The sequence below is a fragment of the Coturnix japonica genome, chromosome 5, assembly GCF_001577835.2.
Source record: "Coturnix japonica isolate 7356 chromosome 5, Coturnix japonica 2.1, whole genome shotgun sequence".
In the NCBI taxonomy this organism is placed as follows: Eukaryota; Metazoa; Chordata; class Aves; order Galliformes; family Phasianidae; genus Coturnix; species Coturnix japonica.
In genome coordinates, this window is record NC_029520.1 from 9885102 (window position 1) to 9900506 (window position 15405).

Here is a 15405-nt window from a genome sequence, read left to right on the forward strand (position 1 = left end):
ATCAGGCTGCTCACTTGACATGTCTGGCCCAAGCCTCTCCAGTCTCCTTCTCAGCGGTAATTTGTCTCTCAGTGACGGACCTGATGTTCCTGTGGTCTGGGCGCATCATGGTCAAAACCAGCGGCACGGATTGTTTGCTCAAATGGTCTCAAAGTCTCCTATCCTTGGGCTTCCACAGTGAGCTTTGGTACTGATTATCCACATCAACCATTGTGTCTGGCACAGCGTGGCTGGCAGCCTGTTGTGGTTGAGGGAGTGGTGAAAGTAGTGGTGGGCGAGCTGGGCACAGTGGGTGTAGTGGTGATGATGGTGGCTTTGTTACTCCCAGGTACAGGAGGAGTGGTTCTCGGGCTGGTTCTGCAGTGCTGGTTTGTCTGTAGTTGTCCTCTGCTCGTGTGGATGTGATGCGTAGTCTACCTGTTGTGGGAAGGGGTTAGATCCTGTAGGTGCTGCACTGCTGAGTAGGCGTTTGGTTGGTCTCAGCACTTGTAGATGTTAGTGTGCGTTGTACTTTTTGTTGGTGTAGTTTTAGAGAGGGTTTTTTTTTTTAAATAAAAACCCCAAAACAGTCAATATTTTTTTTTGTTGGTTTTATTACGCTTTTTTCAAGATATGATTGTTGGTTGTGCCTTTGTCGGTGAGAGGGCGGTGGTCTTGTATGATCTCTTACTTGTGGTGCTTGTACTGGTGACCTCAGAAGATGTGACAGTAGAGGAGGTAGTGGGTTCTTTCTGTAAGTGGGGTTGATCTAGTGGAGCTTCCTGTAGGAACACTACTAGTTGAGGTGATTGGCAAAATGGTGCTGGAGTTTGTTTACTGTTGTTCGTATGCATAGTGTTGGACGGTCACAGCATCAGGCACTCAAACTGACCCTGGTTAGTTAAGCACATGGTTGGTACTTTGCTGTTCTGGTCCCTTGTTCACTGCACTTCATATGTGCCAATATTCCAGGCTGCACTTTGACATTCTGGTTCTCTAAGCTTCTCAGGCTCCTCTCAGGATGGTAGTTATTCAGACAACGGCATCATCTGATGTCCTGTGGCTCGGTGCGCAAAATCAAATAACCTAGCGGTCAACGGATATTTGCAAAGGCTCAAAGCTCCATCCTGGCTCCCCAGAGCTTGGGAAATCCACATCAACCATTGTGTCCAGGCACAGCGTGGCTTGGGCAGCCTGATGTTGGTGGGGGGGACTGCGTGATAAGTAAGGTGGTGGGCGAGTGTGGCACAGTGGTGTAGTTGGTTTGATGATGGTGGTTTGTACTCTCAGGTACAAGAGAGGAGTGGTGTCTCGGCGGTTTGGCAAGTTAGGTCTGGATTTGCTGTTGTTGGTCCCTGCTCTTTTGGAGTGTAATGGTTGAAGTCGTACCTTTGTGGGAAGGGGTGGGTCCTGTCTAGGTGCTGCACTGCTGGTAGGTTAGTGTGTTTGTCTCCCAAAACAAGTTGTAGATGCAGTGGTGGTTGTGACCTGTTGTCGGTAGGGAGTAACAGCCTTGTATCTTTCAGACATGACTGTGGTTGTGCCTTGTTGTTTGGTTAGGGTGCTGGTGGTCGTTTGAACTTACTGTTGTTTGCTTGTTTGGTGGTGGTCTCGGAAAGACGTTGGTAGACAGTAGGGGTCTTTTCTTGTATGTCTTTGTCTCTTCAGTGGAGCTTCCTATTAGGAACATACTAGTCTGTGTAAGGTGAATTGGCATGTTGCCTGGGTAGTGTTACTGTTGTCGTGCAGTGTTGGCTCGTCACAGTACACAGCACCATATGAATCCTTGTGTAGTTTGAAGCACATGGTCTAAGGGTACTTGCTGTATGCTGGTCTTGTGACTCACTCTAAGTGCAACATCCAGTCTGCACTTGACATTTCTGGTCCCAAGCTATCCTAGGGCTCCTTCAGAGTAGTTTTCAGCACTTAGCGGCACCTGAATGTCCTGTGGCTGGGCGCTCAAGAAAGATCAAAAACCAGCTGAGCTATACCGGATATTGGCAAAGGTCTCAAGTCTCTATCCTGGCCCCAGAGCTTGGGAAAGCCACATTCAACCATTTGTGTTCCCAGGCATAAGCGTGGCTGGCAGTCCTGTTCGTGTTGTGCGGAACTGGTATGAAAGTTAGTTGGTTGGGGAGCTGCGGCACAGTGTGGTGTAGGTGTGGATGATTTGGTGGTTTGTACTCCCAGCGTTACAGGAGAGTGGTCTCGGTGCAAGTTCTGTCAGTGCTGGTTTGTTGCTGTAGTTGATGTTCCCTGGCTCTTGTCGTAGAGATGTGATGGTAAGTCATACCTGTTGTTTGGGAAATGATTGATAGTCGTGTCCTGGTTGGTGCTGGCACTGCTGGTGGTGTTGCGTTGGTCCCCAGCATCATTGTAATGTCAGTACGGTTTGTACTTTTTTGTTGGTATTGGTTTACCAGTGCGTTGTTCTTGTACTTTCAGATATGATTGTGAATTGTGCCTGTTGTTTGGGAGGGCTGTTTAGATGGATTGAGGTGTAAAGTGACTACTTGTGTATGGCTTGTTACTGGTTACCTTCAGAAGATGTGACAGTTAGAGGATCGGTTAGATGGTTCATATTCTGTAAAAATGGGGGTGGTCTCAGTGGAGGTCTTACATGTAGAGATGCACTGCCTAGAATGAAGTGCTTGCTATGTGGTGCCATCTGGAGTTGTTGTCGAATTGCACATGTTTGCCCATAGTCACAGTGACAGTCACATTGACTGGTAGTTTGATCAGCAAATCAATGTTGGTACTTGCTGTTCTGGTCCTTGTTACTGCACTCAAGGCCAACATCCAGGGCTGCACTTGACATTCTGGCCCAAGCTCTCCAGGCTCCTCTCAGGGTAATTTGCAGCACGGCACCTGATGTCCTGTGGCTGGGCGCACAGGTCAAAACCAGCGGCACGGATGTTTGCAAAGGTCTCAAAGTCTCCATCCTGGCTCCCAGAGCTTGGGAAAATCCACATCAAACCATTGTGTCCCAGGCACAGCGTGGCTGGCAGCCTGTTGTCGTTTGAGGGGAGGGTGTGGAAAGTAGTGCCTGAGCGAGCTGGCAACAGTGGGTGTAGTGGTGATGATGGTGGTTGTACTCCCAGGGTACAGGGAGGAGTGGTCTCGGCGGTTCTGCAGTGCTGGTTGCTGTTGTGGTCCCTGCTCTGTGGATGTGATGGTAGTCGTACCTGTTGTGGGAAGGGGTGAGGTCCTGGTGGTGCTGGCACTGCTGGTAGCGTGTGGTCCTCAAAGCACTTGTAGCAGTAGTGGCGAGTTGTAGGCTTTTTGTTGTGAGTGGGACCTCAGGCTTTGTTGTTACTTAATTATCAGATATGATTGTGAGTTTGTGACTTGTGGTCGGAGCGGTGGTGGTCTTGATGACCTTACTGTAGGTTGCGTCGTGACTGGGTGATCTTTACAGAAGATGTGACAGTAGCAGGATAGAGGGTAGCTGGTTCTTCTGTAAGTTGGTTGATCTTAAGTGGAGCTTCTTTGTAGGAACACTACTAGTTGAGGTGATGTGCTATGCGTGCCTTGTAGTTGATTACTGTTGTCTGTGCAGTAACGTTTTTGGCTGTCACAGCACAGCACACTGACCTGGTAGTGTATTAGCACATGCTCGTTTCTTATGGGATCTTGTCTGTCTCTATATAGGTGTCCTTGTTACTTGCCACTCAAGTGCCAACATCTAGCATGCACTTACATTCTGGTCCTCAAGAGCTCTTCAGGCTCCTCTCAGGGTAGTTTTCAGCACGGCCATAACCATGATTCCTGTGGCTGGGCGTCAAGATCAAAAACCTAGCGGTACGCGATATTTGCCATAAGCTCTCAAGTCTCCATCCTGGTCCCGAGAAAGCTTGCGTAAATTCCACATCAAACCATTGTGTCCAGGCACAGCGTGGCTGGCAGCCTGATGTGGGGGAGGGACTGGTGAAAGTAGTGGTGGGCGAGCTGGGCACAGTTGTGGTTGTTGTTGGTTGTATTGATTGTGTGTACTCTCATGGTACTAGGAAGGGAGGGCGTCTCGTGCTTAGTAAGTTTATTTGGTTTCTGGCAACAGTGCCTGTTGTCTGTTGTTGGTCCTCTGCTCTTCGTGGATGTTGATAAGGTAGTCAGTATCCTGTTGTAGGGAAAGGGGTTATGACGATGTCATTTTGGTGGTGTTGAGGACACTATGCTGGTTAGGTAGTCGGTGAGGGATCCAACCAGTTGTAGATGCAAGTGTGTTTGTACCTGTAATGGTCGGAGGAGAACTCGACCTTATGATACTTTTCAGACTAATGACTGTTGTGTTAGTGTACCTGTCTTTGGAGGGCTGGGTCAGTAGTGATCTCTACTTGTGAGTAGCTTGTTGGTAGGTGGTCACGGAAGACGTTGGAGACAGTAGGTGGCGGTCTTTTCGTGATGATCTTTAGATCTCTTCAGTGGAGCTTCCTGTAGGAAACACTGATAGCTAGCTTGTAGGTGACTTTGCATGGTGCCTGTGAGTGATTACCTGTATTGTCGTGCAGTTATAGTTGATCATTAATGGTCTACAGCACTAGCACAACTAACCTGGTAGTTGATAGCATCATGGTATATCTTGCATGTTTACTCTGGGTCCTTTCATGTTAACATGACACTCAATGGGACCAAACCATCAGGGCTGCACTTGACATAATTTCTGGATCCAAGCTCTCCAGGAGACTTCTCTCAGGTAGATTTTCGACACCGGGCACTCTGATGTTCCTGTGGATCCTGTGGGGTGCATATACGATCGAAAACCAGCGCACTGAGTATTGTGTCATAAAGGTTTCAATAGTCTCACAAATCCTGGCTTTCCAGAGCTATGCGGAAATTTCCACATCAAACCATTGTGTGTCCAGCACAGCTTGGGCTGTGAGCAGACCTGATTGTGGGGGAGGGACTGGTGAAATAAGTGAGTATGCGAGTGTCTGGGCACTAGCTGTGGTGTTAGTTGGTGATGATTAGGGTTGGTAGGACTCCCAGGTACAGGAGTGAAGTGGTCTCGGCGAGTTCTAGGCAGTGCTGGTTTTGCTGTTGTAGGTCCCTGCTACTTGTGATTGCATTGGTAGTCCGTAAACCTGAATAATGTGGAGGGAGTGAGGATTCCTTGGTGTGCATGGCACTGCTTAGTAGGTTTGGTATGAGTTCCCAACAGTTGTGTAGAAATGCATGGTTGGTCATTGTACCTGTTGTCGGAGGTTGAGAGAGAACAGACCTTGTACTTTTCAGCACATTGGGACCTGTGTTTTGTGGCTCTGTGGGTTGCGTAGGGTCTTGTGTTGGTCGTAGTGGACTACTGTGCGTGCTTGTTGGTGGTGGTTCACGGAAGACGTGGAGACTAGTAGTGGTCTTTCTTGATGTTCTTTTGTCTCTCTTCAGTGGATGCATTTCCTGTTAGGAACATACTATGTTGAGGTGATTGGTTCATTGGTGCTGTAGTTTGTTACTGTTGTCGTGCAGTGTTGGCTTGGTCACCAAGCACAGCCACACTCCTGGTATTGTGAAGACATGGGGTACTTTGCTGTGTTTTCTTGTTACGGCCATTACTCAAGGCCAACATCCAGTGCTGCATCTTTACATTCTGTTCAAGCTCTCCAGGGCTCTCTCAGTTGGTAGTTTCTAGCCACACGGCACCTCCTGATTTTTTCTGTGGCTGCGGCGCAAAAGATCGAAAATACCAGCGGCACGGTATATTATGCAAAAGGTCTCAAAATGTCTCTCCATCCTGGCCTTCCCAGGGCTTGGTAAATCCACCATTCATAACCTATCTGTGTCCTGCATACAGCGTGGCTGGCAGCCTGTTGTGGTTTGATCGGGACTTGTTAAATTAGTGGTGGTGACGAGTGCTGGGCACAGTGGGTGTAGTGTTGATGATGGGTGAGTTGTAATCCCAGGTACAGGAGAATGCGTCTCTGGCAGTTCTTTGGCAGTTGCTGGTTGTGTTGTTGGTCCCTTGCTCCTTGCTGGATGTGATTGTTTAGTCGTACCTGGTGTTGGATAGGTAGGCTGAGGTTTCCTGGTGGCTGTGGCACTGCTGCGTAGGCGTGCGTGCGTCCAGCACTTGTTAGATTAGTTGGCGTTGTACTTTGTTTGAGTAGTCTGGACCAGGCGTTTGCTTTGTACTTTCAGATATGATTGTGGTTGTTGCTCTGTTGATGTGGAGCTGTGTTGGGTTTCGTAGTTTGACTACTGTGGTGCTCTATTTTAACTGGTTGACTCTCTAGAAATTTTGTGACAGTAAGAGGATATGGTAGATGGTTCTTTTTCTGTAAGTGGGGTTGGTCTAGTGAGCTTTCCTTAGGAACTAGAGCTGACTAGTGAGGTGCATTGGGCATTGTTCCTGATGTGTTACTGTTGTTTCTGTGCCAGTTTTGGACTCTGTCACATCAGCAGAAGCACTGGACTGTAGTGAAGCACATGGTGTAGTATAGGGGTACTTGCTGTTCTGGTCCTGTTACTGCACTCCGAAGGCCAACATTCCTAGGCTGCACTTGACACTTCTGGCCAAGCTCTCCAGGGCTTCCTCTCAGTTGTTTATCTTTTGGTTATATTTGCAGCACTCGCTACCTGATGTCCTGTGGTTCTTGGGCGCAAACATGGTCAAAACCAAGTCGGCTACACGGGAAATTGTTTGCAAAGGTCTCTCAAAGTCTCCATCCTGTGGCTCCAGAGTCTGGGAAAACTCCACATCAAACCATTGTGTTCCAGTACAGATTTGGCTTGGCAGCCTGTGTGCGTGAGGATGTGGTGGAATTGCTTCAACTACCAGGTCAGTGTGCTGTGCTGTGACCGCCAACACTGCACGACAACAGTAACAACTCCAGGCACCATGCCAATCACCTCAACTAGTAGTGTTCCTACAGGAAGCTCCACTGAAGAGACAAAGACATCAGAAAGACCCACTACTGTCTCCACGTCTTCCGTGACCACCACCACAAGCACCACAGTAGTCACTACGACCACCAGCCCTCCAACAACAGGCACAACCACAGTCATGTCTGAAAGTACAAGGTCTGTTCTCCCTCCGACAACAGGTACAACCACCACTGCATCTACAACTGTTGGGACCACCACACCTACCAGCAGTGCCAGCACCACCAGGACCTCACCCCGTGTGACAAAAAGTACAACCGCCACTACATCTACAAGTGCTGGGACCACCACACCTACCAGCAGTGCCAGCACCACCAGGACCTCACCCCTTCCCACAACAGGTACGACTACCATCACATCCACAAGAGCAGGAATCACCACAGCTATTAGCATTGCCAGCACCACCAAGACCACCAGCCCCCCGACAACAGGCACAACCACAATCACGTCTGAAAGTACAACAAAAACTATTCCCCCTCCAACAAAAGATACTTACACTACCGCATCCACAAGCGTACAGAGCACTGTACCTAGCAGCAGCGTCAGCACCACTTTGACCACTCCTGTTATAGAAAGCACAGCCAGCACCATCTTCACATCTACACAGAGCACTGCAGCTACCAGCAGCTCTGCCACTACCAAGACTTCTCCTACTCTGTCCAGAAATCCAACCACTATTGCAACCATACCTACCAACAGTCCTAGCACTTCCAAAACAACATCCTCTGGCAGGGAATCCACTGTCCCTACTTCTACCAGCTCACTGCCCAGCTCTTCAACTACACTCTCTCCTACAGCAATCTCCACTGGAGTAACACAGACCATTGCACAGTCTTCCACTTCAAGGAGTTCTGGTAGGTCATCATCTAAATCAGAAAGCTATTTTTGCTGTTAGTTGTTTGGAATATCACTGCTACAGTATTCTTCTGTGTCTTCTACTATTACGTGTGCTTCTTTTAACAGAAAGAATTTTTCTTCTATCAGCCGCTGTGCTCATCCTACGTCTTTTAGCAGATTCCATAGCTTCATATTTCTTACCCTGACCGTTAAGGTGACATTGCTCTGAAATGTTAAAAAATATTAATACTGGAGGCCCAAATATTTGCAAAATCCCAAATGATATTTGGCATTAAGATTTGCACAGTCTCTACTTTACTCTAGTAAGGGGGTCAAATACTGGAATGAAACCAAACATTGGTTTGGTTTGCACAGATTCTGATCAGACTCCTGTAATATGTAACAATTACGAGAACCAAGTGCTGTGCTTTGAACGAAACCTTTTTGTTCTCAACAGCTGGTACTTCACAGACAAGCCACAGCACAAGCACTTCTACAGTCTTCATTTCTTCCCCCACCACACCTTCCACAACAGAATCAAGTGAAACGACTCCGTGTTTCTGTCATGTGCTTGGTGATTTGTTTTCTCCTGGTAAGCCCCTTACTTAATGGTTATAATAATCTTCATAAGCATTAGGATCCCTTAATAATGTATTCAATTAAAAATAATTACTCAAAGTCATCTTAAACATATCAATCATTTTAACAGAGTAATACGCTTAATGTTTTCACAATATTTTGTGTTATTTGGACCTTTCCTTAGCATTTTTATTAGTCTTTTACCTTTTTTTTTTTAATTTTTTCTCTACAGGTGAAGTTGTATACAACAGAACCGATAAGGCTGGATGTAATTTTTATGCACTTTGCAGCAGCGAATGTGAAATTGCCCCATTTCAGGGGCCATGCCCTACAACAACTCCTTTAACTACGGTGTCCACAGAGACTACAACACAAGCCTCTTCATCCACAGAATATACATTTTCTTCTGCTTCACCAACAGCAATATCCCTCACAACTCCACTAGAAAGAAACTGTACTGATGTCAGTCCTCCACGAAAGGTGATTCCCTTCATTATTTTAATATATCACCATTGCAAAAACAGCCCAACTTCTATCCTCTATCCTCAACTCAAATCAGCATGCATTATTTCAATAGCAAAGTTGATGATGGAAGAATATCCTGATAAAACATAATTCAACCTTGTACCACCAGGTTTCTAACACATCTAGAGATAGAAAAGTTCACTAATACCATAGCAGAGACTTTTTAAGAATAGGGAATATTCAAACATCATAATAATAAGTAGACCAGCTATGAATTTGTTGTTTTAGGGTTTTTTTTTCCTACATAGAAGACAGTTATTTTATTGTTCCCAGCTTGCCTGCTCTTAAGGTTGGAAAGTGTATGGTACCAAAACTTTATTCTGGAATCCTTATTAAGCGTGAATGTCTAAGTCAAGGTGGCCTAACTAGAGAGAAAGGGCACATCACAATAAATCATTTATGTATTTTCAGCCTGGAGAGAAATGGACAAGTGAGTGCCAGGAGTGTGAATGTGATTCACTCACTGCTACAGCGCATTGTCAGCCTCGCCTATGCACAAGACCTCGGGAAGTAGTTTGTGGCATAGGATTTGTTGCCTTACCTTTAGTACCAGTAAAAGACCTGTGCTGTCCTGAACTTGAATGCCGTAAGTACTAAAAATACCAATGTATGCATCAGGCTGCACTGTGGGAAGTTACCTTTGTGCTTTTGTTAATGTCTAAGCAGATCCTACCTCCATCATGGAAATATTGAAGCACATTAACATGAGTCTAACTGCAGCTAAACAGATACATAAACATAACAATGAGCCAGATCTTCATAGTTCACTACTATGGTCATATGGTAATATGAAGCAATAAAGTAAATCATAATTAGAAACTGAATTGCTGATGTACAGTAAATAATACTTATTCTTATGGTATTGTAGAACACTAATGAAATTTATAGTCCATTGGTCATATATATTTATTTATATACATATTGTTTAAAAATATAATAATAATAATAATAAAGTAGCTACAACGTAAGCCTGAAAGAGGAAAATCAAAAACCAATGAACTGTGAAGTCTGAAGTTATTTTGTGAGAGCCACAAATGGAATCTGCCATGTCATCAATCTGCATTACTACTGTAAAAAAAATACCACTTTTCCACTTGATCTCACATCCAAGCTCCATTCTGAGAGGTCATAAGGCATCCATATACAAAGGCATCTTTGAAGATTACCAGTTTAAAAGTGTTCAAACAGAAAACAACTCATGATCCTTTATGGAAAGGGCAAGAAAGAGATTTATTTTGTTTAGCTCAAGCTTGGTGCCATTTTTGCTCAACTCTTCTAGCTAATTAAAAGATACAGTCTTTAACATCCAGCTATACTGGTTTGTGCACATAGAGAGCCTGAATTCAAATTTTCCGTAATCTCTATGTTATTAACAAATGTCAATAAACATCTTTACTTCTTATGCATTCCCAAAATTTGAGTTTGCTGATTGTTATTTTGGTTGTTTTTCAGAGCCAAGAACTGACATCTGTGAGATTGATGATAAAATATATGAGGTGAGCACAGCATACTTACAGTGGCATTTTACTAGAAATTAAACATACACCCTTTCTACCACAAAAGCCCTTTGGAAAATTCTTTTCCTGATCCACGTCATTTTATAACCCTAACCTCCGTTCCTCAAGAAGCTTCAAACAGGAGCGCATCATTTTTAGTGATGTACTTCATAAAAAAAGCTTTCTTCCATTTGTGGAATTAATATTTTGTTTCTAAAGGAGCTGATATATCATGAAAGCTCAGATGTTGTTTGAAATAACCCTATGAACCTTCAGAAACAAAGCCAGATTTTTTTTTTAATCACTTGCATATTAGAAAGCTTAATAGTATACAGCAAGTCTTTCACCTTCGCCTGTGCATTATAAAGACACTTCATAAACAAACATTATGTTTTCATTCCCATTTTCCAGATTGGAACATCCGTAATTCATTCATGTAAGAATTGTACCTGCAGTTCTGAGAAAAATATACTCACTGGGAAGCGTATTATGAAGTGTGAACCACTTAAGTGTGAAACATCTTGCCTGCCGGTGAGTTGAGATTCAATGGGATGCCCTATCAGCCCTCAAACAGTTGTATTCTAGTGAGACCGGAACCCTCCACCATCAACTCAACATACTTTTATTTCTTGCGAGTAGGGTTACGAATATAGGATTGAGGATGGAGAGTGCTGTGGGAAGTGTTATGAAAAAGCTTGCAGAATTCAGCTGAATAACGAGACTGTTGTGCTTGAAGTAAGTAATCTTTTCCTTCTCCCACCAGGTAATATATCCCCTTTCCAGTCAGAATTTATTCAACACTGAAATTACTCTGAAAACAACACTAATACAAACTAAAAATATAAGTTTCTGAACTGAAGACTTACTTGGAAATTCTTGAACACCTCTGGAAAAGACAACTGTCCAGGCAGCCTCTTGCAGTGCTCTGTCACTCTCAGGATACATAAGTTCTTTGAGTTTGTATGGAGCTTCCTGTGTTCCAGTTTGTGCCCACTGCCCCTTGTTCTATGGCTGGATGCCCCTGGAAAGAATCTGGTTTGGTCCCAAGATCTATGATATGAATTTTCAGGACAGCCACAGTTTGCAAAATTAGGCTTCTCCCATTTGCCACATGAAACAAGTCCAAATTCATCTAAAAATCTCTGAGGTGTGAGAGCATAACTCAAACATTTTTGAAGCAACCATACAGTATCTGATTACAATGGAAAAAAACATATTTTTCCTTCTCTTAAAATCTCAGGTTGGTAAGACTCTGCCGATTGATCCCTGCAGCCACTACAAGTGTGAATTAATTGAAGATCAATATGTTAAAGTTCAAAGTAAAAAAGTATGTCCAGAGTACGGCCCAGCGGAGTGCGATCCCGTAAGTTTTTATCCCTTCAGCATTAACTCAACACAGCATAGAAGAACAAGGGGGCAAGAAAGTAAGGAGGAATACAACAAGTTTTATCATTGAAGTTGCAGGAAGGTTTTAAGAAGGAAAATAATGTTGCTGTAATAACATTAACAAAGAGAAGCTCAGTATTTTTACATGAGCTCACAATGATGCAAGATTCCTGGGGTGATGGATCAGCAGTGAGGCACCCATGGTTTCATTCAGTGTTCATCACAAAGAAGCCTTTTGCTGAGTGTTAGTGATGCTAACTTGTTAACACGCTTGGTATCATAATCTGTGCTTTAATATAAATCCTTTATTTCTGCAAAGGATGAAGCAGAGACTACTGCTGATGGCTGCTGCAAGATATGTAAACGTAAGTAATGCCCAGCTAAGTGTTTTCCTCTTACAGATAATTATACTCAACTTCTGTCTGTATTTGAGTGGGAGAAAAGATTGTTCACAGACCCAGCTCCCACTTACCAGTAACCTTTTCAATATAATTGCTTCAGAAGGAATAAGTGAATTTCCTGGTCAGCAAATATCACAAATCAAACCCCCAACACTCAGTCCTCAGCTTCTGTCTTCCAAATATGCTGTACAGCCAAGATCAAAAAATCACTAAGAAAGCTCCAGCTGCAGTATACAGCACCATCTGCTGTGGCCTGCTGCACATAGTCTCAGCAATGAGACATCATGCACTTAGAAGTTGTGTTAGCATTCAGTTCTGAGCTAGAGATTTAAGGCACGCTTATCTTTTTTTCCCTGTTCTTTTGAAGCTCCTAACTGCAAAACTTACAGCAAAAAAACTGTAATCCAACATGAAGACTGCGAATCTTCTGAAGCTGTTGAGTTGACTTATTGTGAAGGGACTTGTCCTGGCTCCTCCATGTAAGTTGAGAATCTCTTCCACCTTGTTTGTATTTGTGGTCTCTCTTAATTTAATCAGTCATAGAACAGCAGCAAAATTAACGTGTGTATGAGTCTCTAGAGCAGAATCAGACTAAAACAAAGCAAGAAGAGTTCCACTCTTCTTATATTAAAATCATATTCACACGATGCTCCTATTTGTTGCTGTTTAATGAGAAAGTCTTCTTTTTCTGGTGGAACGCAGGTATTCTCTTAAGGCAAACCAGATGCAACATGACTGTACTTGCTGCCAAGAGCTCAGCAGCCACAGAAGAGAGGTGACCCTGAATTGCCAAAACGGAACGAGCATCAATTATAGCTATGTCTACGTGGATCAGTGCCAGTGTATAAATGCATGCAACCCACAAACCATTGAAGCAGATGATTACCAATCAAAAATCAGCCAAACATTGGTGTGATCATTGCAAGAGCAACAAAAACAGACCCTAGGAAAGCTGGAACCATACCTTCCTCAAAATAAACTCTGCTCCTTCTTTAACTGATATTTGTTTATTATTACTTTCTCTTTTTTTCCCACTTGTAAAGGCCAAAACACCCTTCAGTATAATTTCCTATTTAAGTGATATAGTTTTCAAGGCAAAAGAGAGACAAACATGTAAAATATCTTTCTGTATATTATGCAAATATATCAGTATGTATCAGTACGATCACTAAACTGACACTGTGGGAAAAGTTTTAATGGCTCCAAAAGCAAAACCAGAAAACATCGTGGGTAACATTGCACTCAGCTCTTATGACTAGAGAAAGTTTTATTGCATAGCATTTTTATGGATACGATGCTTTTAAAAGACATCACTCGGTGGCAGGGAAGAGTTCCCTGTTCATCTTGTCTCTTATGTCAATCAATAAAACTTTCAGCATTTTTCAGTTTCAGTGACCAATACTTGTCTTCACTGTCTAAATAGAGGGAAGTTCAGTGACAAAGAGGTGGGGTTTTCTGCTTAAAATAAGGAAGCCAAGATGGAGGCTTCACTGGTAGTTTGTCCAGTGAGATCCAGAAAACAAGCATAAAACAAGACAGAAAACTTGGTTTGCTGTTGCTCCACATCCTAGACCAAAACAAAGAAAGCAGCCCTTCTCAAGTTGAAGAAAATAGTCCACATATAAATGAAAGGTTTAATCAGTTAAAGAATACTTACAGTGAAGTCATTTACTTCAGTAGATCCAAGCAACTCTCCTGTTGTTTGTAACAACATTTACAAACAAGTTCAGGATATAGTTTCTGAACTGTGCCCTTGTTTCTGACATTAACTAGTTTTTGAAAGGATTTACACTGGAGAGAAATTCAGCTGCATTTCCCCCACAGCAGTTCCATCATATTTACCTGAACTGCTCAGAGCAGTTATAAAACGAAACCTGACATCTGATGCGAAGGCTTAGCTGAAAAACTAAGGAGTCATTGATAATTACACATTTAATGTGTGCTTAGGTTGAAATTCAGAGGGCAGTGATGCACTGGAACAGGTTGCCCAGGGAGGTTGTGGATGTCCCATCCCTGGAGGCATTCAAGGCCAGGCTGGATGTGGCTCTGGGCAGCCTGGTCTGGTGGTTGGTGACCCTGCACATGGCAGGGGGTTGAAACTCAGTGATCATTGTGGTCCTTTTCAAACCAGTCCATTCGATGATTCTATAATTCTGTGAAATGAATCCCTTAATGGTATCAGTAGAACCCTCTCTGCTGCCCTTCACAGACATGACCTGATAATCATACTGGGATTAACCAGTAAGGAGCTTCACATTTTACTGTTGAATTCCATACCACAGCTACAGTTTGCCCAGCCCGCAGTAGGTCTGCAGGTAGGATTGCCAGGTAGGGCAGTGGTGCACACAGCACTTCCTGCACCATCTCCAACCCAGTGATTCACATACTTGCCATGGGGAATAAAGGCTGAATCCAGACCAGCTGTGCACCAACAGTTCCATAAATTCACCACTGCAGCCCTGAACACCAGGTATTGCTACAAGACAGCCCATCAGTCCTGAAGAGTGCCCAGCGCATGAAACACTTGGCCAGCTTCAGTGCTACTTCCACAGCACTTAGCACTCTGGGCACAGCACCATGGAACAGAGATCCTGCTGTGATCCAGAACTGTACTTGAGCAAGCAACCAGCACTCCCACCTGCAGGAGGGCTCACTGTGTGAGAGGCACTCACGTTCACCAGCTGTGTGAGGCCTGGCACTACAATGCTGAGATAGCAATATCAGCCTTAGCCAAAGCAAACTGATGCCTGCAGTGCTGACAGGTCCCAGTCCAGGCTGAAAAAAAAACAGCAACACTTCACAAAACCTAAAGTGCTTTCAACATTGCCTTTGAGTTCATATTGAAGCCAGTGAGATGCACGTATTTCCTTCCTCCCCAGCTCCCTAATCCCTGGACTCCTGAGCGCTCAGCACTATGCTCACTAACTACAATGTGTCCTTAGCTCTGATTTCCTGAGCTAATTTTAGTGCCATATTAACACAATAGGAGTACGTTCCAATTCAAGCCTTCAGCTGCCCTCTACCGGTCATTTTCTTCACTAAAGAAAACTAACAGTAACTACTTCCCTAGTTCTGCCATAGACACGGAGCTTTGCAAAGCATCACCACCCACCAGAGGGGAATTCCTTCTTACTCGATATTGCTAGATCATGCAACTTCTCCAAATTTTGCTTGAGAAAAACATCCCTGCTGATATCAGAACTGATATCATTCTCAGCTATCTGATCTCTTAGTTTCCCAGACACTTAATCCAAGCACTGATGATCTGCTTGATACTCTATGAAGGACACTTTTAAATCTTTTAAAACATCTGTCCTAAGGGAAAT

At 44.0% G+C, this 15405-nt stretch overlaps 1 protein-coding gene across 1 annotated transcript; it reads left to right on the forward strand.

The window, feature by feature from the left end:
- The first annotated feature begins 6787 nt into the window (after positions 1-6787).
- On the forward strand, positions 6788-13474 carry LOC107314550 (mucin-5AC-like). The gene is made up of 11 exons (XM_015863889.2): positions 6788-7709; positions 8150-8284; positions 8504-8751; positions 9208-9382; positions 10249-10292; positions 10704-10823; positions 10932-11027; positions 11533-11655; positions 11998-12043; positions 12447-12558; positions 12782-13474. Exons 1-11 carry the CDS (start codon positions 6812-6814, stop codon positions 12993-12995), a joined length of 2211 nt encoding a protein of 736 aa, XP_015719375.1. The 5' UTR covers positions 6788-6811; the 3' UTR covers positions 12996-13474.
- The last annotated feature ends 1931 nt before the right edge of the window (positions 13475-15405 follow it).

Coding starts and splice junctions, on each gene's coding strand:
- LOC107314550 (XM_015863889.2), top strand. CDS start 6,812: ATGCCAATCACCTCAACTAGTAGTGTTCCTACAGGAAGCTCCACTGAA. Junction 10,293..10,703: donor TTGATGATAAAATATATGAG/GTGAGCACAGCA, acceptor CCCATTTTCCAG/ATTGGAACATCCGTAATTCA. Junction 11,028..11,532: donor ACGAGACTGTTGTGCTTGAA/GTAAGTAATCTT, acceptor TTAAAATCTCAG/GTTGGTAAGACTCTGCCGAT.